General features: G+C 39.3%; 4 protein-coding genes across 6 annotated transcripts; 2 read left to right on the top strand and 2 right to left on the bottom strand.

The window, feature by feature from the left end:
* Positions 1-24: 24 nt before the first annotated feature.
* tlk1a (tousled-like kinase 1a) lies at positions 25-11417 on the bottom strand. 2 transcript variants are annotated; one of them, XM_056423786.1, is made up of 22 exons: positions 11099-11417; positions 7330-7451; positions 7156-7227; positions 6319-6357; positions 5958-6033; positions 5818-5861; positions 5594-5689; positions 5415-5501; positions 5209-5301; positions 4857-4967; positions 4633-4769; positions 3956-4144; positions 3745-3811; positions 3221-3318; positions 2903-2984; positions 2726-2817; positions 2413-2502; positions 2139-2308; positions 1890-2025; positions 1294-1405; positions 1105-1212; positions 25-981 (listed from the first exon to the last, which is right to left on the bottom strand). In XM_056423786.1, exons 2-22 carry the CDS (start codon positions 7444-7446, stop codon positions 811-813), a joined length of 2187 nt encoding a protein of 728 aa, XP_056279761.1. In that variant the 5' UTR covers positions 7447-7451; positions 11099-11417; the 3' UTR covers positions 25-810. The 2 variants fall into 2 exon arrangements, with proteins under 2 accessions (XP_056279761.1, XP_056279755.1); XM_056423780.1 differs by lacking the exon at positions 11099-11417 and adding an exon at positions 10143-10799.
* A 289-nt stretch (positions 11418-11706) lies between these two features.
* On the bottom strand, positions 11707-17238 carry mettl8 (methyltransferase 8, methylcytidine). 2 transcript variants are annotated; one of them, XM_056423811.1, is made up of 10 exons: positions 17145-17238; positions 16029-16185; positions 15746-15837; positions 15295-15653; positions 15090-15139; positions 13999-14059; positions 12776-12915; positions 12561-12667; positions 12334-12399; positions 11707-11960 (listed from the first exon to the last, which is right to left on the bottom strand). In XM_056423811.1, the coding sequence occupies exons 2-10, from the start codon at positions 16178-16180 to the stop codon at positions 11806-11808; spliced, it is 1182 nt and encodes a 393-aa protein (XP_056279786.1). In that variant the 5' UTR covers positions 16181-16185; positions 17145-17238; the 3' UTR covers positions 11707-11805. The 2 variants fall into 2 exon arrangements, with proteins under 2 accessions (XP_056279786.1, XP_056279794.1); XM_056423819.1 differs by lacking the exon at positions 17145-17238 and adding an exon at positions 17032-17101.
* Positions 17195-22075, top strand: dcaf17 (ddb1 and cul4 associated factor 17). Its single transcript, XM_056423798.1, is given in 15 exon segments — positions 17195-17219; positions 17222-17367; positions 17463-17566; positions 18023-18113; positions 18211-18347; positions 18478-18556; positions 19100-19189; positions 19268-19375; positions 19540-19642; positions 19772-19914; positions 20904-21013; positions 21193-21280; positions 21453-21536; positions 21681-21836; positions 21917-22075. Coding segments are annotated over 15 exon segments (1572 nt in total). The 3' UTR covers positions 22025-22075.
* Positions 22076-22662: 587 nt separating this feature from the next.
* On the top strand, positions 22663-24794 carry LOC130200971 (plasma membrane ascorbate-dependent reductase CYBRD1). The gene is made up of 4 exons (XM_056425530.1): positions 22663-22916; positions 23361-23569; positions 23977-24131; positions 24234-24794. Exons 1-4 carry the CDS (start codon positions 22730-22732, stop codon positions 24505-24507), a joined length of 825 nt encoding a protein of 274 aa, XP_056281505.1. The 5' UTR covers positions 22663-22729; the 3' UTR covers positions 24508-24794.
* Positions 24795-24919: the final 125 nt, after the last annotated feature.

Genomic DNA, 24919 nt, shown 5'->3' with positions numbered 1-24919 from the left:
CAGGACTAGTCACTGGGAAGGAAAAACTTTTCCTGGTATTTATTATTCACTTAGCAGAACTGTACAATTTGTACCCAAAGTGGAACATACAGCCCTTGAAAAAATAAGAGCAACAAAGCAGCAAAATGAAAAACTAGTTTGCATGGGGAAATTCTAACTTTTTGTACACATTGCTGTTACAGTTTTTAAATTCACCTGTACAACATATACATTTTCCAATTATCTATTAATTAATATTCCTGCATAGGAGTTTATACATTGTCATGTTTCTACATTTGGTTACTTGTGCATTAAACGTAAGTACGCTGTCCCAACCTACATGTCACTAGATGCCACACATTACATTCTCATGGCTAAGTAACTCAAATTAAAGCCTAAGATTTGTGGATAAACAAAACATTGAGCCAAATCATTCGTGAAATCTTTGTAGTTCTACATAAAGACGACCGTCCCCTCCTCACCAGTAAATTAACTTCTAGCAGCTGAATCATTTGCACCCTTGCAGGACAATGTTATTTAATCTAAACGGTGGGCTGCCAAGTGTCCCTTCGGCCCTTTAAGCCTTTTCCATTTGCAACATCTGACCGGAGCATCCAGTCACATGTTCTTCAAGGTACGTCGTCAGTATCAGTGCTTTAATCGGACCCGGAAAAGATCCTTTCACCCATGTCCTTTTAAAAACATCCCCTCACTGATCAAGCCCTGGTAAACAAGTAGCAGCCTGGCGCAAGTTTTTCTCCCACTCAGAGAAGCTCTCCGGGTTTGGAAGCAACAGAGCCAGTTTGTCTTTTCGTCACAGTTACGATGCCGTCAGTATGAGATGATACTGGAGGAGGCCGGTCCTGAGCCAGCAGCATTTATCTGCAGAGTTCCCGAGGAGCTTGACCTTCGCATGTGAGGGAGCAGGTACGGGTCACTTCCCATCTGGTGAACGTCGATCCGGTCCTCTTTCCTGTATGCCAAGCACCGCCTTATGAAGGCCTGGAGGGGAAGAACAGTGTCAAAAATGTGCAGGTCAATCAAGTGTTTTAAGATATCATTTCATTCATAATGCCCGACTTATTTTAAAATGTCTGTGTCCTTTTTGTATGCAAGTTCACCAACCTTTGCTTCATTACTGGAAACAGGCTTGACAGGGAACTGGACATCTGTAGCTTTCAGTATGGTGTTCTCCTGCAGGATGTCCTGCTGTGACTGATTGTGGCCAAAGGGCTAAGAAAAGTACAAGCAGGTCTTAATAATCACGAGGTTACAAAAAACATTCACGGGAAGAATCTGTATTGCCCTCCTTACCTTCCTGCCAAACAGACACTGAAAAAAGATAACACCGACAGACCACACGTCCACCTTATTGGAGATCTTTGGAGGTTCTTTGCCAACCACAAAACATTCAGGAGGCAAGTACCTGAGCAAAATGAAAGAAATAAGTGGAAAGCAATTTAGCACATTTATTCTGGAAGCACTGTACAATTTTGAAATACTTTTCCTTGACTTGAGCATATCTATTTATGCATATTTGAACATCTATTTAACAAATGTTTCTAGCTCTTTTTGATATCAACATATTGTGTGTTGATTTACGGGCTCCCTGCAGACGAAAGTAGTGGTGGCTGGTCGCTGCCCAAGGCCCCGCTGCATTTTGAGCTGAAGGACTTTCTGGATGAACCATTAGTTCATCAGATTATGCATGGAAACCATTGGTACCGATCAAACGTTAGGAAATGGCCTCATTTACTTATTAGGTAGGTCAGTATTAAATTCAGACTGTTTCATAACCAGTTGAAAGTTGCTCACAGTAACTTTAAGTGAATAATTGAAAGGAGTATTTTGAGTGTGGTATTTCACTGAATGTGATATATGTACAATATAAGTCAAACATTTAGACTTACCAATAGGTCCCAGCACCCTGAGATGTCAGATCCATCCCATCCACGCCATAGTTGTCATCATCCATGATTTTTGACAGACCGAAGTCAGTGATTTTGATTTCCCCACAGGCTGTCCCATCCACCAACAAGATATTGCCTTGAAATCAAAGTAAAAGTCAGCACTAAAGACGTGACTCCATTTGCACAATCTGATTGGATGTAGAACCAACAAATATGGGACAAGTCATGTGTCCAGAAGCACGTACTTACCTGGCTTAAGGTCGTAATGGATGATGGGTGGTTTGATATCGTTCAGGTATCTTAATGCGTTCACAATCTGCATGACTATAGACCGTGCCTCCTTCTCAGACATTAGCTTATGCTGTTTCAAGTAAAAATCCAAGTCGTTGCCTTCGCAGTACTCCATGACAGTGCAAAACCTAATGAATGGGGGGGAATAATGAAGATTTAGGGCCCACATCTAACATAAACCAACTTAAAAGTGCTAGAGATGCATTCAAAACAATGGATCAAGTGCACTAACGTGTCTGTGTCCAGTGAGAAGTAGTCATAAAGTTTCACGATTCTGGGGTGGTCCAGCTCCTTGTGTATTCTGTACTCTCGGCATGCATGTCTGTGGAGGGGAAGATAATTATGCTTCCAATAGAAACCACAGCATGAGGTGTCGGTGCTGTATTCTGCACTGACAGCCTGGTGTTTGGACTTAGACAGGAAAAACAATACACTACAAGTAAAGGACATAAGAACAGGTTGTCCAAGAAGGTCACGTTTGAAATACTAATTATTGTATACTGCAGGTGAGATTACATACAGTATTTCTACATGGGCCAACATACTTGTGATAGTTCTCCTTTTTCTCTTCTCTCCAGTTCTTGTTAAGTTGATGGATTTTGACAGCAGCATATCGTTGCTCAGTCAAGTCAAAAGCCTGCACAACATATGCACACAAAAGTTAACATCTACTTGAAAAGCTGCTCAGAGTATTATTTTGCTTTGACATAAACACGACCTACCTTGTAAACTTCACTAAAGCCCCCTCTTCCTAGAAGGTGTAGGAGCAGATATCGTTCATTCAACGTGGGATGATCTTTAAATCTTTGGATAGAAAAAAACGACAGAAAATAAATCAAAATTAAAGATGGCTGCGTCTGAATGACAAATCTTTCAGCATAAGCTTTGCCAATACATGACTTGTGAGAAAAAAGAATACGGAAGCTCAACCCATTGGCAGTCGCTCAATATCACCACCATGGATGAGGATTGTGGCCTTGTGTGTACGTCACGTTCCAATGTCAATGCAGTAACTGTGAAAGAAAATGAGGAAGACTCACTGTGAACTGTCTTCATTATTTATTCTCTTCAGCTCCCGAATGTGAAGGTTGCGCACTCTCTCCAGACGCTCCAGCTCTGCCTGGATCTCAGCTTCTTCCTATAAATGATTAAAGCACAAACACACAAATTCACAGAAGGAACTTCAGAACTCTGACTACAAAGAGAGGAGCTCATCAAAACCCTCTTGTACACAGCCGACTAGTTCGGAATTGAATATTTCACGGTTGACTTAATAGGGAGTCTTTCTGGAGCCGTCTAGATCATGTATTCATGGTGAGAACAATGAATACATCAACAGACTATAGGCTTGCTCCATCCGTAAAGTGATTGACATAAAAAGGAACAATTTGAACTCTGGAAGCAGTTCATGCAGTCTGAATTTAGTGACCGACTCCAATTAGGTTTTATATTCCTGGTCCTAGATACATTGTGAATCTTGTGAAATTAGGAATACACTAGACAACACAGGAAAACATGTGAAATAAAGTTGTTAATGTTGCTGCAGGTTCAGCATTGGGCAAACCTTCTTGAGATGTCCAAGTCGCAGTTTGAAGATCTCTTCCTGTTCATGGTACTCCGCTAGTGTCAGCCTTTCCAGAAGGAGAGAGATAAAAGAGAGAGAGAGAACAATAACACGTGCTTTACAACAGTAAGTTATGTCTTTGGCGAGATTGTACACACTGCATTTGAATGGCTTGTCTGATATCTGTGATTTATACAAGGCATGAGCTTACAGCTGAGGTAGGCTGGGTTTTAAAAAGGGGTCATTTTCGGATCCATTCACGGCCTTGGTTTTGCGTTGCTTTGGCTCCGAGTTTGTGGTTGGTGCTTGGGAGTTGCTAGAGGATGGAGGTTTCCTCTTAACTAGAAGTTTTCGCTGCCTCTCAATGTCCTCTCTCTGTTGGTTTATGCCCTCTTGCTGTCTGCAGATGGAAAGCCGTGCTATTATACAATACATTTCATTTGTATAGCACCTGAAGGCACTCCATAGAATATACAAGTACACACTACACATGCTCCTCTCCAATGTCATATCAAAATAATACATTTGTCACCATGAAACACAAGATCAGCAAATAGGAGAGTTGCATTATTTTTTGGCTGCACCAGAAACAAACCGTTCGAAATTGAATCAGAACCAACCGTTTGGGCCGATCCGTAGAATATTCAGGGTTAGTCTTGGGAAACTTCCCAATCACACACGCGCAGAGAAGCTGTCAAGCACTTCAATATTATATAGAAAAGTGTGCTTCACTGCAACAGTAATGTTTCTTAAAAAAAGGAGCTTGTTTCCCTCAAATGTAAAAAAATAAATAAATACAAAATATTACCAAAAATAAAATAAATATAAAAACAGCTAGAAAACAACATGACCAATAAGACAGACAAGCTCACTAGAAAGGGTTCTTACTTCACAAGGTTTTGGAAGGCATAGCCGTCAGTCCACTGTTCTGTGAATGACGCTCCATGCCTCACTGTCGTGAAATGACCTAACCGAAGTCTATCTTGCATGCTTTTCTCCCGACAGGCCTGCTTCTCCTGGGTGCTCTGAAATACAAGAATATATAGATAAGTTGGCAGACAGAGAAGGTATGTTGAATATTCATAAAGGGTTAAGAAAAACAATACATCTACCTTTTCGATGAGCAACTTCTTGCTCATAGTGATGCATTTATTCAAGCGTTCCTTGTACTTTTCAAGTAATTTTTGTTGTTCGTCTATCTGTCTCCTGAGATCGCAGTTTGCCTGTGATGCAAGAAAAAAAAAACTAAATCAATAGCTGCACAAATTACATTATTCTTTCAATCCACCAATTATTTCATATCTTAAACACACCATTTAAAATGTTGAAAATCAAAACAAATGAAAGTCTGTTCTATTACTAAACATTACTTTAGCAAACATGGTCCAATTTGTTTTGCATTTAAGTAACATGACAGCCCAGACAGGCCGTTCTGCACAGTAGTAAACAGTCTTTCTCCATTACCCGTAGCAAGTCATCTATTCTCCCCTCCTTCTTCTCGAGGTCCAGGTTCTTTGTGCTTTCAAGGGCAGCCAACTTCAACACTGTGAGGTCAGTCTAGAGTGGAATACAATCAAATAAGTTGTTTAAAAAGCTGCCCAGAAAAAAACATTGAAGAGCAAATACAAAGAGATGGTGGTGTCCCGACTGGTCACAATCACCTCCCTCACCTGAACACATCTATCTGCTAGTTGCTTTGGAAGTGCCATGTGGTCCCCAAAAGACTGACTAGTAGGAGATGAGCTATTTTGTATAGCCTGCAAGAGAAGAGAGAGTCCTTCCTTTAAGACAGGGCAACACCAAAAGGAGCAGCAACGAGATTTTGAGTATAAGTTCAGGTGTTACTTACAGCGATACCCTGAGCAGGGTGGGAATGTGAGTTCTGGGGCGATCGAATCACTGGTGGGGGACCTCTCACAGGACTGGACCCATTTCCTCCCTGGAACTAAAAGGTTAAGAGAGGAAAGGTGACAACGCAGCCAAACATTTGATAACAGCAGATGCACTGTGTGTCTTAAAAAAAAGAACCGTTATCACAGTAGTCATTTTAGAGACAGGAAATTGAAAACTTACATCAAAATAATCACTTATTTTGGGTCCTCGGACAATTGATTTCCCTATGAAAGGAACACAGGGAATTTAAGGTTGAATATTTCTAAAATATAATGTACGCAAGAGAGGACATTTCACGAGTTCAACACAAAGACACTCACCTTGGCTGCTCTCTGATTGGAGCTCAGGTTTCCTTTTTCTGCCTCTGGCCGTTTCTGACTGTTTCTTCTCTGGGGTCTGAAAGAGAAATTTGATTCTACATGTGTAGTATTTCTTTTTTATAAATTCTACACAAAAAGGCTGTTTTGACCTTTAGACTTGTTTATATCTTAACAAGTTGGCAATAAACTTAGCCTGCATTAAGCATTTATTCCAACACTGAACAAAATGACTTTCAGCAATAAGAATAACAGGTTTCATAACACACTTTCATGTCAGTTTTTTCCAGTCTTTATGTTGAGTGCGAAATTCAAACAGTTCATATTAGAACAACTTTCGTTTAAAATGTCAAAATATACCTACCGAATAAGCGGGAGAACTGCCTCTTTTCACATCTGACCCCTATCAAAATAAGAAAGACAAGAGTTTCGACAAACATCGTCAAAAAGAGGAGCAGAAACTAGATGCAACCTGAGGATTGTGCTTACAACCTCGTTACTGACCACCTGATGTATACGTTATTCATTGGCCTTAATAAAAAAAAAGCTGATAAAAACCTTTGAGACATTAAGATTATTTTTGCTGTCCTTTTGTTTTCGATAGATATGAGTTAAGCCTGTATTGATTCATTTATTAACTATAATTTCACTTGTAAATGAGATGTTCATTTTGCACTTAAGTTATTCATAAAATGAGAATATCTTTCTCTCTAAAGTTTTATTGTGATGTATATTGATGTTATAAAGAAATGAATGACCTACATCGGGATAGAAGATTTTGGACATATTTAATATCTTTATTAAGTAATTTGGTGCAAAATAAACTCAACACAAGCCGTTTAGGATCATCTTTCGAACACACAAGCAAACACACACACACACACTGACTTCCGTTGAGGTGGTCTTTCAATATGGCCGGGGACACATTTGTGTATACGCTGTTAAAATAATGTGACTATATGCTGACCAGACCACGTCCGAATGTGGTCTGATCGGTCCTCAATAGATCTTGGGTCGCCACTGTGGCTAGCGCTGTCGACCAGGGATCGGATCACCCAAGATGCATGTTAATGCCAGATCTGAACAGGGCCTCTAATCTCACTCATTAATTGCACAGCTCTACATCAGAAAGCAAGAACAATTTACGTATACAATAAATGTACTGATTTAGAAATTATTATTCTTTAATAGTTTAGTTTACCTCTGATTCTTTGTCGCTTGAGGATCCAAGGCTTCCAAAACTTTGATTTGAACAGTCATTATTAGTCAATCCCTGAAGAAAAAGAAAGGGAAAAAAAGAACGTGGGATAAGACAATGAACACATTTAAAAAAAAATCAATTATGACGTAGCAACACGGTTAAATGTTCACTCACTTTGGTTCCCGCACTTGTGCTGCCAGTGCTGCCTCCTGTGCTACCGCCAACCCCGCCCATAAAGCGTGCCTCCAGCAGCTCTTGTCTGCGGGGGTCCAGGCTGTGCAGCTCCTCCATGGTGCCTGGGAGGAGAAGCAAAAATTCAAAGTATGTCTGTTATTCAATAGTTTGGATTAATTGAAGTCTCTGAATGCTCCCACTCAAGAGCAGGTGACAGTCGCAATGAGATTGGGAGCAGAGATAAAATAAAAAGTGACTTATTTAGTCACATATAGTCTCAAACCCTCACAGGTGATAACATACTCGTCTAGACCAGAATATATGTCAGATCATCTTCATGGACATTCCTTAGAGGTATGACAAAGACCGGCTTCAGCTCAATACAACAAAAATAATAGACACTTAAATAATTTATGAAAATCAAAATGCAGAGTAGACGTCTAGAAGTAACAGAAATCTCGGCCCCACAAACGCTATTATCCTGAGAGTCCAGGAGAAATGTTTCAAATGCTCGGCACTGATGAACACCGTGCTCCTGTGGGACTGTTACGTGAGCTTCAGTGTTGTTGCTGACTCAGGAGTCTGCCCACTAAAACGGTGCTTTAAATGAGACAACCATTTTGGATCTACGAAAGGCATCAATATAAATTGAGGACAACCTAACTCATTGAATAATTCATCTCAACAAAATCACTACAGTTGGGAACAGAGCAAACTTGTAGTCAACCAAAGATTAGTTAAATAAAATATTGAAACCATGCTAACCCTTAACATGTATGTAAGGCCACACGACAGCAGAATATGGAGTCAAGTCTTCACTATATGACTAAAATCCACCATACTAACTAAAGATGACTCGATTTTATCTGATTCATTAATTATCCATCTATACACACATATAGATAATTAATTGGATGATACACACACATATTTGTTATGGACTTTTTCCCCTTTCTCCCTCCTGTTTTTATTAACTATGTATCAAGTTTTCCAATTAATTGATGATGAAAATAGTTGCAGCCCAACTGAAAAGCTTCTTTTATTTACAACATATTATAAAACCACATAATTAACTAATGTGCTATACAATAAATAAGGAGAAGATGTAGAAAGTCAATAATACTTTTATATACAATACAACTACTTTGTTGAGATATGTGAATGATAAAACCACACACATACAAGTTGCAGTGTCCCAACAGCATTAACAATAGATAAACAAAAAGTCATTGATTTTGGCCTCTAAAACCAGAATACTGTCTGCTTAAAGTGGCAAGAAGCCCCAAAGGAAGCACCAAAACAGGCTAGTCTGAATATACATCTCATCTGGCCTGAGGACACCTTTGGGTGCCCCAGGAAGATGGGGATGGTTGCTTGGGAGAGGGAAGTCTGGATTACCCTGCTTACCCCATCAGGCTACAGCTGAGGAGCAATGACCCACTAACCATAAAATGACAGTTTGACAAGCAGCATAGAAAAAGAAAAGCCTTGATCACATCTTCAAATGGAGATTGTTTTGGGAAAAGGTTGTCAGAATGTTTGCATTACTAACCGTCTGGTCACTTGTCTGTATTCAGTGCCTTAAGATCACATCAACAGTAACAAACCCTCCCATGCTTGCGTTTGCAGGTTTTTTAAAAATGTGAATGGGACACATTAGTTACAATCAGACACGGGTCCATTTCCTCTTCCTAAAACATCTCAGAGACTCAGTATGCTTGCTACATTTCCCATTTTGTGTCTGTAGTTTCTAAAGCATATCAAATATGCAGTCTATGTTGTAAAAGAAGTTACCTACTGCAGGCGTATTTAATGACTCGATGAACCAGCAACACTTGTTTGCAATTAGTATACAGCAGTGCTTAATATTCAACCCTGTAATCACAAAGACATACAGGGACAAGTTCTCTCACTTGCAACTGTTAAAATGAATAGCATATGTTTCACCTCTTTCTCCTCAATACAGTTTTGCTGCCGAGTTAGCACTGCAATATTCACGAGAAGCAATTTATTAACGTGTTCAATCTACTTTAATTGTGTGATTGTACCTATAAAAACATAATCTTTAGGAGGTGGTGTTGTAGCTGCTGGTTTTCAGGACAATCTTATTCTAGCTAGTCTGAGATGCCTCCAGAAGACGATGTCACCCAGATGCCAGTTTCCCATCATAACTACACATCAGCTGTGTGGTTTTCCACAAGGATTTCCCTTTGTCTCAAACACCATGGCCTCATGCATAACTATTATCTATATTCAAGCCCCTGCAGGAACATGTGGTTGAACCCTTACAACTCTTGCTGAGGATGTCATTTTAACTCGGAGCTGCTGAACAGACTGACCACCTGTTTAAAAAGACACTTGAAAAGTCATAAACATCTCCAGCATACATTGGGTTGGATTACTTACCTCTGTTAACTCATTAGCCGTTCAAGCCACAACACAGAAAACAATAGTCTAACAATGTTCAATATGTACCAGTGTCATACAAATATAGGCAGCCTTTCTTAATTAATCTAAATCAATGCATAAAACATGAATACCGAGACAATTAGAAGTTACCTCAATGGTCAAAGCTAAGTAAAAGTTCTCAATCATCACAATATCTCGTGGAAACCACTGAGGGAACAAGTAGGTGTGATAGACATAAGTGACAACTCCACAGTGTCACCAAAAAGACTAAATATGCTTCATGTATTTGGTTGCATGTAACGTTAGGTTAGCAGCCTGTATCCCACGGGACATCTAGTGTAACATGGTGGTCTATACTCCATCGTTAAGTTAGCGATACGAAAAGGTCAAACAAGGCTACCTACCCTCCAACACGGCGGCGGCGTTAGCATAACTACACCTAACGCTTAAATTATGGTCTGCCATACTGTCAAAGACCTTCGACCGATCCAAGGCAGTTGGGGTGATGATTCACGTTGGTCACACTCACATGTAGCGTTAAGTTAACGTTACATATATCTACTGTTGGTAGAGAAACGCCACAGTCTAACGTCTCACACAAAGGATAGCTAACACCTAACTTAACCGGTGGCACAACGTTCACCGTCAACAACAAAAAAAAGCTCGATTTTTCTCCGTGCATTTAACGCTGCTAATCCATTTTACATCCATCTGTAAGTTAACTACTGTGCGCTCTGATAACGACAACGTGCTCAAAGAAGGATGCGCCGATTACAGCGACTATCCCGTATTGCTCACGTATAGGTTTATCGCCGTTATGCACGTTTTTGTCATTAGGTTGCTGCACGAGCCTGGTCGCAGCCCGACGGTCCCGTGTCTCCGGTGCTAAGTGCCCAGCTAGCCAAACGGCTCCGCTGACTCCGGAGCTGACGCGTTGGTGGAACGCTAGCTAGCAAGAGCTGGTTTCGCCACCACGATCTGCTCTGTGGGTTTTACACCATTTCCTGTTCGCCCTGCACACGATGACTAAAAGGGAGCAGGCGGAAAACACATGTACGTCTTAATACGTGAAACGATACCTTCCTGAGCCTTCACCACTGCCGTGGTGTGTTGCTGAAAACACAGTCCGTGTTGGGGACGTGGAGAGCTGGGACCAAAGATGGCGTCCCCTCCAAACTTCCACTACTTTGGACACTCATCAAGCTACTTTTCGTGTGTTCGTACTGCAGCGCACACGGTTAATCGTCCACAAAGGCTGCGAAATTGATCGTCGGGACGTGCCACAGTTCGTTTTACATGGACACGGTGACTACCACTGAGTGAAAGTGTCTTAATTATGATCTGCTTTTGGGGCACAAACCTCTTCACGCCACAGCAGAGCGTCCTGGCACCGGAGCCACCTCTCCGTCTTCAAGTGGTTACCAATGAAGCGTCATAAATCGTGTGCATATTTCTTATCGCGAGGGTGTTACATTTTTTTCTTGACGTCAACGACCACCTAAAGCCCAGACATAGTCTACTTTGAAAATGTATACACTGCACGCCTGAACCATGCCTAACTACTTTTTATGTATAAGTTGTAAACTGGTGGGAAACTCACCGGAAAGTATGATGTTCGGAGCAAACATAAATATCTGATATTATTCCTTTGAAGTTATTAAATTACTTTTGGACGATATCAACTGGTCGTGGAAGCCCATTTCAATCAAAAAAGAAGTCAACATTATGAGGAACTATATCAAATTCTGAGATGAGTGAAACACGTCATAATATATTCTATATTTCATAATTAAGTACCTTAGAAGTTTGACCAATTCATTCAAAAGCTCATCTCGTGTTTCTTGTCTATAAATTGTAACCCACATTAAGGATGAAAACCAAACTTTTTACATTTCCCGCTTGGACCTTACAAAATGCAAGTCAATGCATTCATCTCTAGATACATTATACAAATACAGGTAACATAGCTTCAGTTGATGCGTTTATTGCATAGTTTTGTTGTAGTACACATACTCATCTGGTTATAACAGCTAACATGTTTTATCAAAGAAACAGTGCAGTGGGAAATTAAGATGGTGGAGGTGGATATCCTTTCCTGTACTTGCTCTGCATCCAAACTCGGTGCATTGCAACTTTCTTTCCTCTGTTCACTTGGAGTCGTCGGTCCTCCAGATTCTGAATTTCTTCCAGTCCAGCATTGGAAAATAAATCATGAACCTCTTCTGTAAAAAATAATATACACATATAAATTAATTCGTTTGTAAATAAATGCCTTTTTATTGCCTCTGCATTAATCAAATAACTCAAATCCACAGAGACAGAGTATCTTAATTATCTACTTGGGTAAACATTATTCTGCTATATCTTTAAAAGCAAATCGTTTTTTGCTGCCACTAATGCCCTAAATCCCGTATGGAGAAGCTTTAAATATACAATAATACCCACAAATACCCGCACAGGTGTTTACTCTTCCAAAGTTTCTAAAACCTCAAAATTCCCAAAAAATATCAAAGACATCGCCCCAGTGTCCTCAAAAGTAGTTTCGGTCGTGTCAGAAACTGAAAGTGAGGAGAAGATCTCATGGTTGAGAAATACCTTTAGTGAAAAAGTACACGCAGGTTCCATCTCCTCGTGTATAGAAATTTTCTGATAAGCACCGTCCTGATTATAAGAGATTAAAAGGTTAATAAACAAGTAAACATTAAATCTATTCAATTGTCAAAAACACTCCACACACAGCAGTGTATAGAGAATATTAAACTAATACGGTTAAGTAGATCAAATGGCTGTATTTAGGTGTGTGTTGCTATTTTGAGGCTCACCTTTCTTAAACCTGAGTTGTGAGAAATCAAATCTCCCATAATCCCGAAAGAGAAACATCCCTCCATGTTTCAGGTATGTAGATAGTCGGTTCACAATTCCTTGCAGTCTGTCAGTGAAATGTCAATTAACAAAACCCAGCCATCCTTCAAATGTCAACCTAACCACTGTACAGGAAATTATATTGGCTCTCCTCTGTCTTTTAACGTTCACCTACCGCTCCGGATGAATGGAGGAGAGCACAAAGACTGCCAGGATAACATCCAGGCTGTGAATAGGGAAGGGAAAGGAAGCCTTCTCCTCGCAAATGTCATGGACAAAGGCGTGACACACTGAGTCATGGTAGTCTGGATGGTCCTACATGAGGAAAATAAGGTAGGCTGGATCTCAGAATGTTTTATAGTCACACAAAGTAAATTTCCAAATGGCAGTTTATATAGATTTTGGCAACTGTACAGTGTTTGTATTGCAGCCATCTCCAACAATAATACCATTAACAAATGTCACAGCACTAACTAGGCATGACGTCACTCTCATATGTGGCGTGAATAATGCAGGAGCACTGAGTTTGACCTTTGCACTCCTTCTGTAAATGGCTGCTTATAAGAAATATACGTAGGTACAGTATAATTTGCACTGAAGCTAAAACAGTTTAAAATGTCAATGTACAGTATCACAAGAAATGCTGCAATACATAATCCAATAGATATATCAAATTAGATTATACAAATTATTTATAATACATGTTCCTTTGGGATCTTATATTATACAATAGAATGGCAGAACTGTTAAGTTGTCAAATATAAATTATGTACTCGTAAAATGAATGTTTACTTTTCACCCCCACTAAATATGACAAGGAATAGTCAACTAAATTTGGTAATGTACAGTATATCAAGGAAAGCTACAGAATATGAAAAGATAAATATCCTATATTTGTTCAAGATTTAAACTATTTAAACAGATACAAATTAGTTAGTTATTTAACAAGCCCAAAATAAAAAGATATGTTATACTTAAGCCATTTAGTCTTCTTTTTAACATATTAATGGATTGATTGATTCAGCTGTAGCTTTGAAGTTGCCTATTGTGTGAGGGAACAATGGTCTGAACTATAAAAACTCATTTGAATGGAGATTTTGGAAAGCACAAAAGATTGACATTTACAATAACTATATAATGAATAATTAAATGTATTTCTTCATCAAAAGTTCATGTAATCGGTCTAAATATTTTAGCAGTTTATGACATGTGGGAAACCTAATCTGATATGATGGAAATGCCGTCAACATAGTGTCCACATGATCAATGATTGACTTCATATAGCTTTTGCTGGCGTTTTGTTTAATATAGTTTATGTGATATAAGTTTGGATTGCTTTGAAAAAATGTATCAACCTCAATACAGTTCATATATTCATACAATACTAACAAAGCTTACCTTAACCAGCTGAATGGCACATGGGGAGAAGTCACAACAGTATAAATATGCATCTTTTTCTCTGTGAAGCAGAACAGCCAATTTAGGAACTCTTAACCGATTACAAATACAGTACAACAGCACCGTCTTTGATGGAAGCCAAGATTTCACCTTTACTTATTGCATGCTGACAAAAATGGTATAATTGCCTTCTTGGAAAAACAAATGGACAAGACAGAATATTACAGAAACAGAAAGTGAAAAGTGTTAAATGTGCTCATGGCCGATGTTTCATTGAAAAAAGTCACATTATGAATTGGCATAGAAACTCTCACAGTATGTTACACTTCTGCCCATTACTGTGATTGAATCAGCACCTCTGGCTTGAATTAAAACCTGAAGTCCCTCTCAATGCCAACACACGTTTCTCTCCAATTTCCTTAACCAGAAAGAGATTTTAGTGCAGATTAAGCCATTTCAGGGCCACCCTCTATGAGTCCTTGTGTAAAGGAGCACAATAGGGCCTTTTTCTCAGAAGATGTTTTGACATGTCACAGTAAGGAAACAAAATGTGTGAAAAGGGTGCAGCTGTTGGGCATGCTGGCTCACTTTCTTATGGTCATGGCCTCCTGGGACACTTGATGAGAACAGAGCCATTGTTCATGTTATTAAGTCAAATGTTATAAGTATTTCGCAAGGATACACAGATTAATGCCCCATGTATTTCCTTATTTAAGTTTTGGTTGTATTTCAAATTCAGTAAATCATTTTTTGCAACATTATATGTTAAAGTGTACAAGCAGTATGGGAACATTTCATGCAATTATAATGACTATATTTTGCTCTTGTGCAAAGTTCTGTAATAATATGTTATATCATTCATAATGAGCCACAGGTTTGATTGAGGGTGTGTAGCTGGATAGTGGTATGGTGCATGGACTTAGAACAATAAACTTATAAAGATAACTACATGTTACTGCCCATTATTGTGTACATTTTAATGTTTTGCTTCTGTAAACATGTGTTGCACGAAAAATTGACATGATCCACATCGATGTTGTTGAAAAGATTAACTGAAATGGAATATATGTAAATATAAAATAGTTACTTACTTTATGGAATTAACAATGGGAAATGTGCTGTTACCAACCCCACATCCAACCTGTGAAAAAAAAATTGGATTGTGTTATATTTTTATGTGCTGTTATCCAAAACTATTATTAAAATATTGCCACAACTGTGAAATGGTCCACATGCAACAATCTATATAAAAACAATCAAAATCAATACATGTGAACAGAAAACAGAATAGACAACCTCCAAGATCCTAAAAGATGCGTGCTGGCCGGGGAAAGCTGGAGTTTGTATGAGAGCTTCAGTTTCCTCTGGTGCTGCTCCCTGACAGGACTCCTTCTGATGACTGGGGGTGTCTGTATTTCTGTGTGTGGGTCCGTTATGTTGCTGGTATCTGGTCTCTGTGTCTGTGCTGGATCCAGTCAGTTGCAGGTGTGATTCCTGCTGATCAACCAGATACCCATTTGTGGTTTGACTTTTTGCACCTGAAGGAAGCAGTTCTGGAAACTCTAAAAACAGCCACTTGCGATCTTTAAAGAACTTTTTCTGGTGCATCTTGTAAAACTTGTCCCAGTATTGGCAAGCCTCCGTGTCAAATGTACCTGTGTGGAGAAGACATTTCATATTGAAAAAAAAAAATCAACCCCAATCAAATGTAATTTGGAAAAATAGTTTTGCACGGATGCATTCTTGCCTTGTTCCTCTAAAGGAATGTGTGTGGAGGAATTTTCCTTTGCCTTCTGCCGTGCATTTTCCTTATCCTCTTCTGTCCATTGCACATGATCCCTAACAAATAAAATATTACAAATGATATTGTTGATACAGCTGCTCAACTAGTAACTCATGAACATAAAGAAAATATCAAACTCTCAACTGTAACCCTAAATCTCAGTCAAGTGCTGTTAAATTATGCACACCTATTCTGTAATCCTACCGTCTCCATGAAAGGTATACAGATGGGTGGTAAATTCACTGACCACATGTTGTGCTTAAAGATGTCATCGGTATTGGTCAGAATCCGTGAACCTAGTGGAGCTGAAGGTCTTCCTGCTGTCGAATGTAGTCTTGACGGCAATCGGCTGAAAACTTCAGCCAATATGGCTCGAGAGAAACTCTGCAGTTTATGCATTTATTCTGTAAAAACACAAGAAGAGTTACAAAATGTTTTTAATATTCAGGCAAAGATCCCTGTGTACTCTGTTAAAACCCCATTTGTTTTAGTTGTCCGAAGATAATATAATGAGGATACTTTTCAACAAAGTGTTTGTTTTGGCAAGATTAACATAAGGCTAAGATTGAACATACTGTATCATTGACTGTTACTGTTAGTTTGTTCAATGTGTTTTTGACATGTCTCCAGTGACCTGCTGGTGTTTCAGTTAATATGCTGTGCAGCCACACATCAAACTTTACACAGTTACCAAATGACAAGCAAAGTTTAAATACAATATGTGTATAATGGTGCACTATCCATTACAGTACTGCCAAAGGAGTCTTTGGTTTGACTATTTAATTTAATGAAAACATCCTACAGCATCAATATCGGAACAAACCAATACAGAACAATATAATACAGTCAAAAAGTATTAAATAATATATTTGTTTCCGAGCTTAAAGCTACTAAAGCTGTAAAATCAGACTACGGTATAAATACATCGATGCTCTGAGGGCGCTAGCGTTCCAAGATGGATGCCGTGTGCCTGAATTGCTCGACTAGAAGAAGACGCTCGAGGAGGAGGACTACAAACATGGAGCGAGTGTACAGTTAGCAAGCATTGGTAGTTAATTGATGCGAAACCTTTCCATTTAACTACTTTAAACTGCTGATATCGCTTCTTTGTTTCGTTCCCGAGCAACTCCCATGTTCACCTGAAGCCAGGGTCATATGTAACAAACCAGGTACGACTTTTGAACGACGTAAACAAAATATCGAGTCGCTCGAGCTCAACAGCGCTAACTTTAGTTGGCGTTAGCTGTCACCTTTTCGTGTTAGCGAGCTAGCTAGCTGACAGTGAAGCTCAGGAGGAGTTTCCACAGTGGTCTCGGAAAGATGGACGCTCCTCAGTGAGAGGTTTGGACTGTATTGCCCTCACCTGGCTCTGCCTGTGCTCTTGGGGGTCAGCTCGGGTTGTTGTCTCCTGTCATGCTACCAGACAGTCCAGTTGTAGAAATACGTGCCGCCTGCTGATGGCGCCGTGCAGCAGGAAAAGAGCCGTAAACGCCACAGAGCTGCTGAGCCGGAGGAGTCGAGGCATCAGGGATGCTGGGTCCCTGATCAGGCACAGTATGGAGGTCCTTCGAGGTATCCTACTGAAGGTAAGATAATGGAAGAAAGTATACTTCAAACTATTACCTGTAACTGTCTGGTTTCAATGGATGCTTTTAATGGACTATTTTCTTTGTCAATGCAGGACAACAGGGATTTCGTTAAAGTATGGAACAAGAGCTCGAAATCTACAATAATGTATGAGAATGGTAAAATCTACTTAGAAAATTACCAGAATTGCTACAGCTGGTGAGTATGAATATTTTCATATTATTTGTAGTCTTCAGCACACAAAATAAGACCGGAGAGCTACAGATGAATGACAAACTTTAAAACTGTCATTAAAGTTGTATTATACATGAGTTAGGTTAAGATCACTGCAGGACAGTTGTAAGATGCAGGTCATTTACTTACTAAAAGTAAAGCAATAATTCCACACAATGATTTAAGTGGACCGTGCAACTCTGTTATGAAATATTTCTTTCCTTTATTATTTTGGTGGCAGGGTGTTTCACTCTAAATAGATCCCAAACACTTTCACCATATGTATTAAGCTATCTAATGTATAAAACCAAAGCAGTGAGAACATTAGTGTAAATCTTCATGATGTTAATGTACATAGCATTCAGCTGTAAAAATGTAAGGCACAATGTAATAATGTTTATACTCTGACACACAATGAGCGATTACATCTTCTGGGTCCAGTGTTCATGCCGAGCCTCAACTTCTATACAAACTGCCAAAGAGATCTAAATTGGAGAAATTTGAAGATGCTTTGCTGTGTCAGAGCCCACTTGTAAGTAACAAACTCGCTGATTTCTTTTCTTTATTTTGTCAATACCAAATGTAAACATCCCAGGTTCACATTGGTGTTACATTTGTCTCGTTGACAGGACAGGACGTTAGCCTCCCCCTCTGATCAAAAACCCAGCCTCTTGGTTTTGACTGCCAATAACTGGCTGTATCGCCTTTCAGTTGAAACAGGAGAGGAGCTGCAGAGAGTTTATCTGTCTTCAAAGCACAAGTTCAGGTATTGTCAAGGCCTTGAATTCTCTGCTCCTACAGTGACGATATATAAATAGCCTATTCTGAGTTTTTTAAAGTTTTTAAAACTTTGTTGTATATATACATATTTATAGCCTATATATTTTTTTTTGTAGGTATCTCAGCTGGGATGTTTCTCAAGAGAGGTTTTATGTGAAATCTGTTCAAAACAAGGAAACCTCTTTAGCACGACAGGTAAGTTATGTTTAAGTGTGTTGTGTGCCTTATTAAAGAGTGCCAGGGTACTTCATTAAGGGCAATAAAGCCAAGGATTTTTGGTAGTTCATGAATTGAAGATTGCATAAATCTAAGAAGAATTTTTTTTCATATATCAAAGCTTGTTATGACCAGTGAGGCAATTCAGCTATCACTAGTCAATGTCTGCAACTTAAAAAAAAGAAAATAGCCATTAGAGTGTTCAGAGGTGATGTCTCTGAATTGTTGATTTTTTCCAAACTCCAAAATATTTGTTGCTAATTTTGTCAAATCCCCAAAATATTCAAATTACAATAATCAAGTAATCCTAATGAGCAGTACATTTTCACATCGGTGAAGCTGGAACCAGTGAAAAGGTAATTAATTACCCATTTGTTTCCCATCATTTATTTTTTGGATTGACTCAGTGATTTGCTCAACTGTTTATTTGTACTACTCATCTTAAATGATCTCTGACATATTGGAGATGAAAAGATATGACAAGTGTATCTTTAAGTTTCTTTATTTCTTTTTTATTCACAGGCGGGTATTACTCAGAATACGGTGATGCACCTGGCCATCTTTCATGTCTTCCCTTTACAAATTGTTGGCATTTTGGATATCAACAAAAAGGTATGCAGATTGATTTGTGGTTCATTATTTGTATACCTGAGTAATGTTGTTTTAAAAATGTTGATCTTGGTCTTTCAGGTATTTGGAAATGGTGTTACCGATGTTGTTCTGTCCCACGGTGTCCTTGTGGTGTCTTACAGCAACAAGTCAGTAAAGCTGTACAGCTTTGAGCACATTGTTCAACGGGTGGGTATATTTGAAAGAGTTTCCTGCACACTGTTGCGCATTCTGCATTTTTATTTAATCAGATTGTTATACATTGTGGGAATATTTAATGCTTTCTATTATTCTCGCTCATGTTACTCAGCTTACAGCTCTTTGTAGCTGATGAACATTTTCTTTGTATTCAGTACTTGACAGAGAAGCTAACGCTTCGAAAGCCAAGTTCACTTCTTGGTGGCGAAACTGTGGGAGATGTTCCGTTTGGTATCCCAGTAAATATACAGATCACAGGTGAGTCCATTTTTAAGTTTAGACCGGTGGTGTCTTTGTGTGAAGCATTTTAGTTGATCTACTTGGACACTGTAAATAAATGTTTTTAATTACAAAGTAAATGGAGTATTTGTTGGTCTCAATGTGCAGAATGGCCTCCAGTGCTTTTCGAGGTATCATGTGCGAATAACAGTGTCCAAATTGGAGGCTACCCGTGGCATTACATCTACACACCAATGCATACACGTCACAAGGGCACTCACCACATCTGTTCCCTCAAGGACAGCACGATGGTAAGTTTAAAGAAGCCTCTTTAACCGTACACTTTAAAGTGATGTTTCAAATATGTTTGTAATCCGAGTATGAACTGTAGCATATGCATGGCTAAGTAGACGCATATCTCCATTCTTGTTGTGTGACGGACCACCTAGTTGGCCGCAGCTATTGAAACTGCGAGGGTAAAAAGAACCACAGATGTTAGTGACAGTCATTGTGTTCAGCTGCTGGACAGCGCAGCACGGAACCAAACCTGTAAGCCCTATTCAGAACCCCATTGTGCAGATCTTTTCTGCACATGCTATATGAGCTTGTCCTCTCGAGATAATTCCAGATTCAGTATCTTTGATGACATACTTTATATTTATTTCTTACAAGAGACGATTGCCAGCAACTAGGGCTGCATAATATATTGTGTGGAAAAAACTTTAAACAACATTTAAGCAGCTACAGTTTCCAAAACACAGGAAATCAGTGTTGCTTTCCCTGATCAATGTGGTGCACCTGAAATACCAGTAACAATTCTGCTGTTTTTGGTGTAAAACAGAAATACATTTGTGGTATAATTTTGAAATGATACGAATTACAATTACCAGAAACCTTATTTTCAAATGGTACTTTTCCACTTTTAAAACTCTCTAGAGCCGCAGCACTTTTCACAACCACCTTCTTAAGTCTACAGTGGCTGAACTATACTCGAACCACAAGGTTTGAGTGGGGTTTCACTGAGATAAGTGTTCTCTTTTACACTATGGTGCGTGCACAGATTATTGATGCTTCGCCGACTGAACTGCACAAATCCAGTTGCATATCACAGAAGAAAGTTGTCAATTGAAAGAAAAGCATACTTTACTTTCTTGCTAGATTACAACATATACATATATATTTTCAAAAACGGCAAGAGGAAACCTAGTTTTTGGTATATGATCATAGTATTATGTGCAGTTTTCTATACAATTAATGTAAGTCCTAGTTAATTTGATACTTTTTAATTTGATGACATTAGGCATCAAATGGAATACAAAACATGAACTGCTGCTCTCTAGAGAGTGATGGGATTTTCTTCCACCCTGATGGCTCCGGAAGAATCGTTCATGTTGGACCTGCCACCATAAAGTGAGTGCTACAGTCAACATTTGCATCTCAAAAGGAAAGCTGTGTTGACGTGTGTTTTGGTAGTCTTTTCAGCCCATGTTCTGTTCTCTATGTACATGCAGTATGACACATGTTTTTTAATATGTATTATTCTTGACATGTTCCATATGTTTTGTTCCCCCTCCCTCCCAACTTCCAAGTGTCCTGAAAATCCTTGTTGAACTGAACAAGGATTTCCCATCAAAGGTGGTTAAGGATTTCTCTATGAAAACCCATCGAAACGACAATGTAAGTCATTATTTATCTACTAGCGAACTGTAAGCTTTACTCACAACATACTTTGTTTACCTTGATCGTGAATCGGACTCATGTATCTATCACATGTGCACTATAAAAACTTTGGTCGGACAGTTTTTCGGGCGGGCTGAAATGTAATGTTTCGGCGTTCCATCTACTGCAGCCTTCCTCACAAATCACAGTCACCTCATCGGGCCGAACGGTGAAGAAAAGATTTCATCAGCTGGATGATGATCCAGATCAAGATGTAAGTGAACCAGTGTCTCTGGAAAGAAGATGCCTACTATATAAAATCTAGTCTCACACTTTTTTTTTTTTATATGGTCACTTCATATTCTATATTTTTCCTATTGTCAACAAATGTCATGAAAAGCAACAATACATTTGACAGACTTTCCGTATTGTGGAATATGAGGACGAGCTGGACCTTTTGGCAGTCGTGGTTACTAACGGTGAGGAAGGAGAAGGAAGAGCCCAAATCCAACTGCATGACAACCAGAGTGGGCAGTTACTGCGGACTGTCCATCTGCTGGAACCTTGGGACGAGGTGAGTGACCTGACATGAATACCCACCTGAAGCGGAAGTGTCTGTGTATATTCATGTGTGCTCCTTTTGATTTGTTTCAGACTTATCGACATGAGTTGTTTTTTGACAAGGACACAATTGTTCATATTGAACAGAAGAACAACGGCTTCTGCTGCCACGTTTACAAGCTCAAAGTCGCCCGGAAATAAGACTTTCATTTTTCATGATAACTTTAATAAATGTTTCCAACTTGCATTTTAGCACAGTTTTTCTGGAACACTCATTTTTTTCTCCCATCTGGATTACAGTGTCATGTCTATTGTGTGAATTGCATTCGATAATCATCGTTGGTGCATAGACTACACTGATTTAAATCACTATATTACTGATAAACATGTGCCGTCTCACACCTATGAACATTTGTACACTGCTTGTACAACCCACAGTAGCCTACGGATGTGTTGGTGTGCTGCAACCCGGCCATTTGTTACTGATGTAAATTAGCAATCTTGCTAACTCAGGCATTTTAATATTTTGTAATTTCATACTGATAAGAAAAACATTTTTAAATAGCCGGTTTGGTATCTAGCTACAGGTGTTCCAAAATGTTATAAGTTATTAGCAATGGCTATAGCCTAGTACTGATAAAAACACGACTTCTATGGATTACTCAAACGCATCACTGTGGAAGTCGGGAGCACTGTTGCAAGAACCTCTACAACTCAGATGAATCACCAATACACATGGATATGTTTAATCATTACAAATACAACACGGGTTTCCTTCAAACACTTGCGCAACCCTGTGGGTCACGTGACACAGCTCAGTCCTCAACGCCTTCCACTTCACTAGTTTAGGGAGCAGCTGCTGCGGTCAAGTCGCCCTGTGCTGCTGCTGCTCAACACTGACTGTCGATGGAGAACTTCAAACCGTTCCTGGTCGCGTTGTCTGCCGCCGTGACCGTCGGGGTCGTCTCCATAGTATTCGTGGCAAGATGGGTTTCCCACTACAGGGAAGGGTTAGCCTGGGATGGTGGACCGGCTGAATTCAACTGGCATCCGGTCTTGATCGTCAGCGGATTTATTTTCTTGCAGGGATTCGGTGAGAGTCTTTCTCTTGAGTGTTGTGACAAACTATGTGGGTGTTGTTTTGAACAGATGTAAACTATTGCTCAAGGGCTAGCTGCACAAGGAGATAGGCTACCACTGATTACGAGTAGTTATGACTGTGAAGTCCACCAACTTGAGTGGTAAAGTGTAGAAACCACAAATAGGGACGTTTGAGTACATTTTAAGTATAGTCTGTCAACACGGCTGAGCATCTAGCTTGCATAAGCATTTATATAATGACAAAAGTATGGTTCATGGTGTTGACAATCAACTACACCTTCCATACTCTATAGTCAGACAGGAAAACATCACTTAAATGATGGAATGGAGTATGCCTACTTTTTATGTAAAAATGTGATTGATAATGTATATAAATTAAAAGAAATGATCTAAAGTAGTTGGATTAAATATTGTCTGAATGAGACTTCTCTTTCAGCCATCATTGTGTACAGACTCCCCTGGACCTGGCGGTACAGCAAACTGTCGATGAAGTTCATCCATGCAGGCTTACACCTCCTAGCCTTCATCTTTGCTGTCATATCTATGGTGGCTGTTTTTGACTTCCACAATGCTGCCGAAATCCCCAACATGTACAGTTTGCACAGCTGGCTGGGCTTGACAGCTTTGATACTGTTCTGCCTACAGGTAAATAAACTGATTTCAAGAAAATGAAAATGATAATAGTGAAGTAAAGTGATATTAAAGAAAGGCCCCTGGTTGTGTTTTGCAGTGCTGGTAATGACAACTACATAGTTTAATCATTGTGCACCTTTATTGTTGCACAGTTTCAAACCACTGTACTTTTAGCCTATATTTAATAGTATTTTCTGAAACTACGGAATGGTTCAAAACAATACATTGACAATTTCAACAGATGTGCATTGCTTGGCAACAGCTTGGGTCCGTGTTCACATCTTGATAATGTCATTCTAATACACTGGGACCCTGAAAAACAGCTAACTTCAAAAAACGCCAAGTCATAGTGAACAACAGTCTGGTTTAGGACAATATCTGATAAGTGGATGTTTTTTTTCTTCTCCTTCAATGGGCAGCTTGTTCTTGGAGTTGGCATGTACTTGATACCATTTACACCTGCATCCTGGAGAGCAGCGTTCATGCCCCTCCATGTCTACGCTGGTCTTTTACTCTTTGGCAGTGTAATAGCTGTAGCACTCATGGGCATCACAGAAAAACTCATTTTTGGCCTGTAAGTATTATGTATTTTTTAAGGTTTATAGTAGTTTATGAATAATGTTAATGTGCTACTTCAGAGCAGGCATAACTTTATTTTTTGTTCCTCATCACCAAGGAGCAACCCGAAGTACAAGGACTCTCCCCCAGAGGCAATTTTCGTGAATGTTCTGGGAGTCCTCCTCGTGGTTTTTGGAGCTCTTGTCCTCTGGATTGCCACTCGAACCACTTGGAAACGACCCAGTGAGCAGATCTTGCATACTCTGCATACCAATGGTAGCGCTGACGAAAACAGCATAGTCGGCCCATCCTTGGCTGAGCTATCTGATGCAGCTGATGCTGAGCCCGATGGGGATGTCAGGAGGAGGAGTTACAAATTAGATGATCAGTAGAAGTGATTACAACATCAATGACTCCGAGTCAATACTGCATCCAGTGTTGAATGTATGTACACCCAGCCTACATTGGTAAGAGGAGGTGCACATTAAGAAATCTATTTATGCTGATCATTCCTATAATGTTCTAGTGTGCTCCTTGAAGTATGTATTTCATTTTCTTTGTACTAGTTTTCTATAACATTTTGTAAGCACATAATGGTGAGATTCTTTATAACAAGTTTCACGTGATGTGTGAATACTTTCTATTGACATACACTTTGGAATTTTTCTATACTCTTAAATCCTTTGTATTGCCTTTTTTCAAATTTGTACAGAACCTACATCTGAATAAATATGTGCACCGTCTAAATAGCATTTAATAGACATAAAATATTTCGTAAAATATGCAGAGAGAAGAGACCACATA

The sequence above is a fragment of the Pseudoliparis swirei genome, chromosome 2, assembly GCF_029220125.1.
Source record: "Pseudoliparis swirei isolate HS2019 ecotype Mariana Trench chromosome 2, NWPU_hadal_v1, whole genome shotgun sequence".
In the NCBI taxonomy this organism is placed as follows: Eukaryota; Metazoa; Chordata; class Actinopteri; order Perciformes; family Liparidae; genus Pseudoliparis; species Pseudoliparis swirei.
This window is presented reverse-complemented; position numbering and strand designations above follow the sequence as displayed.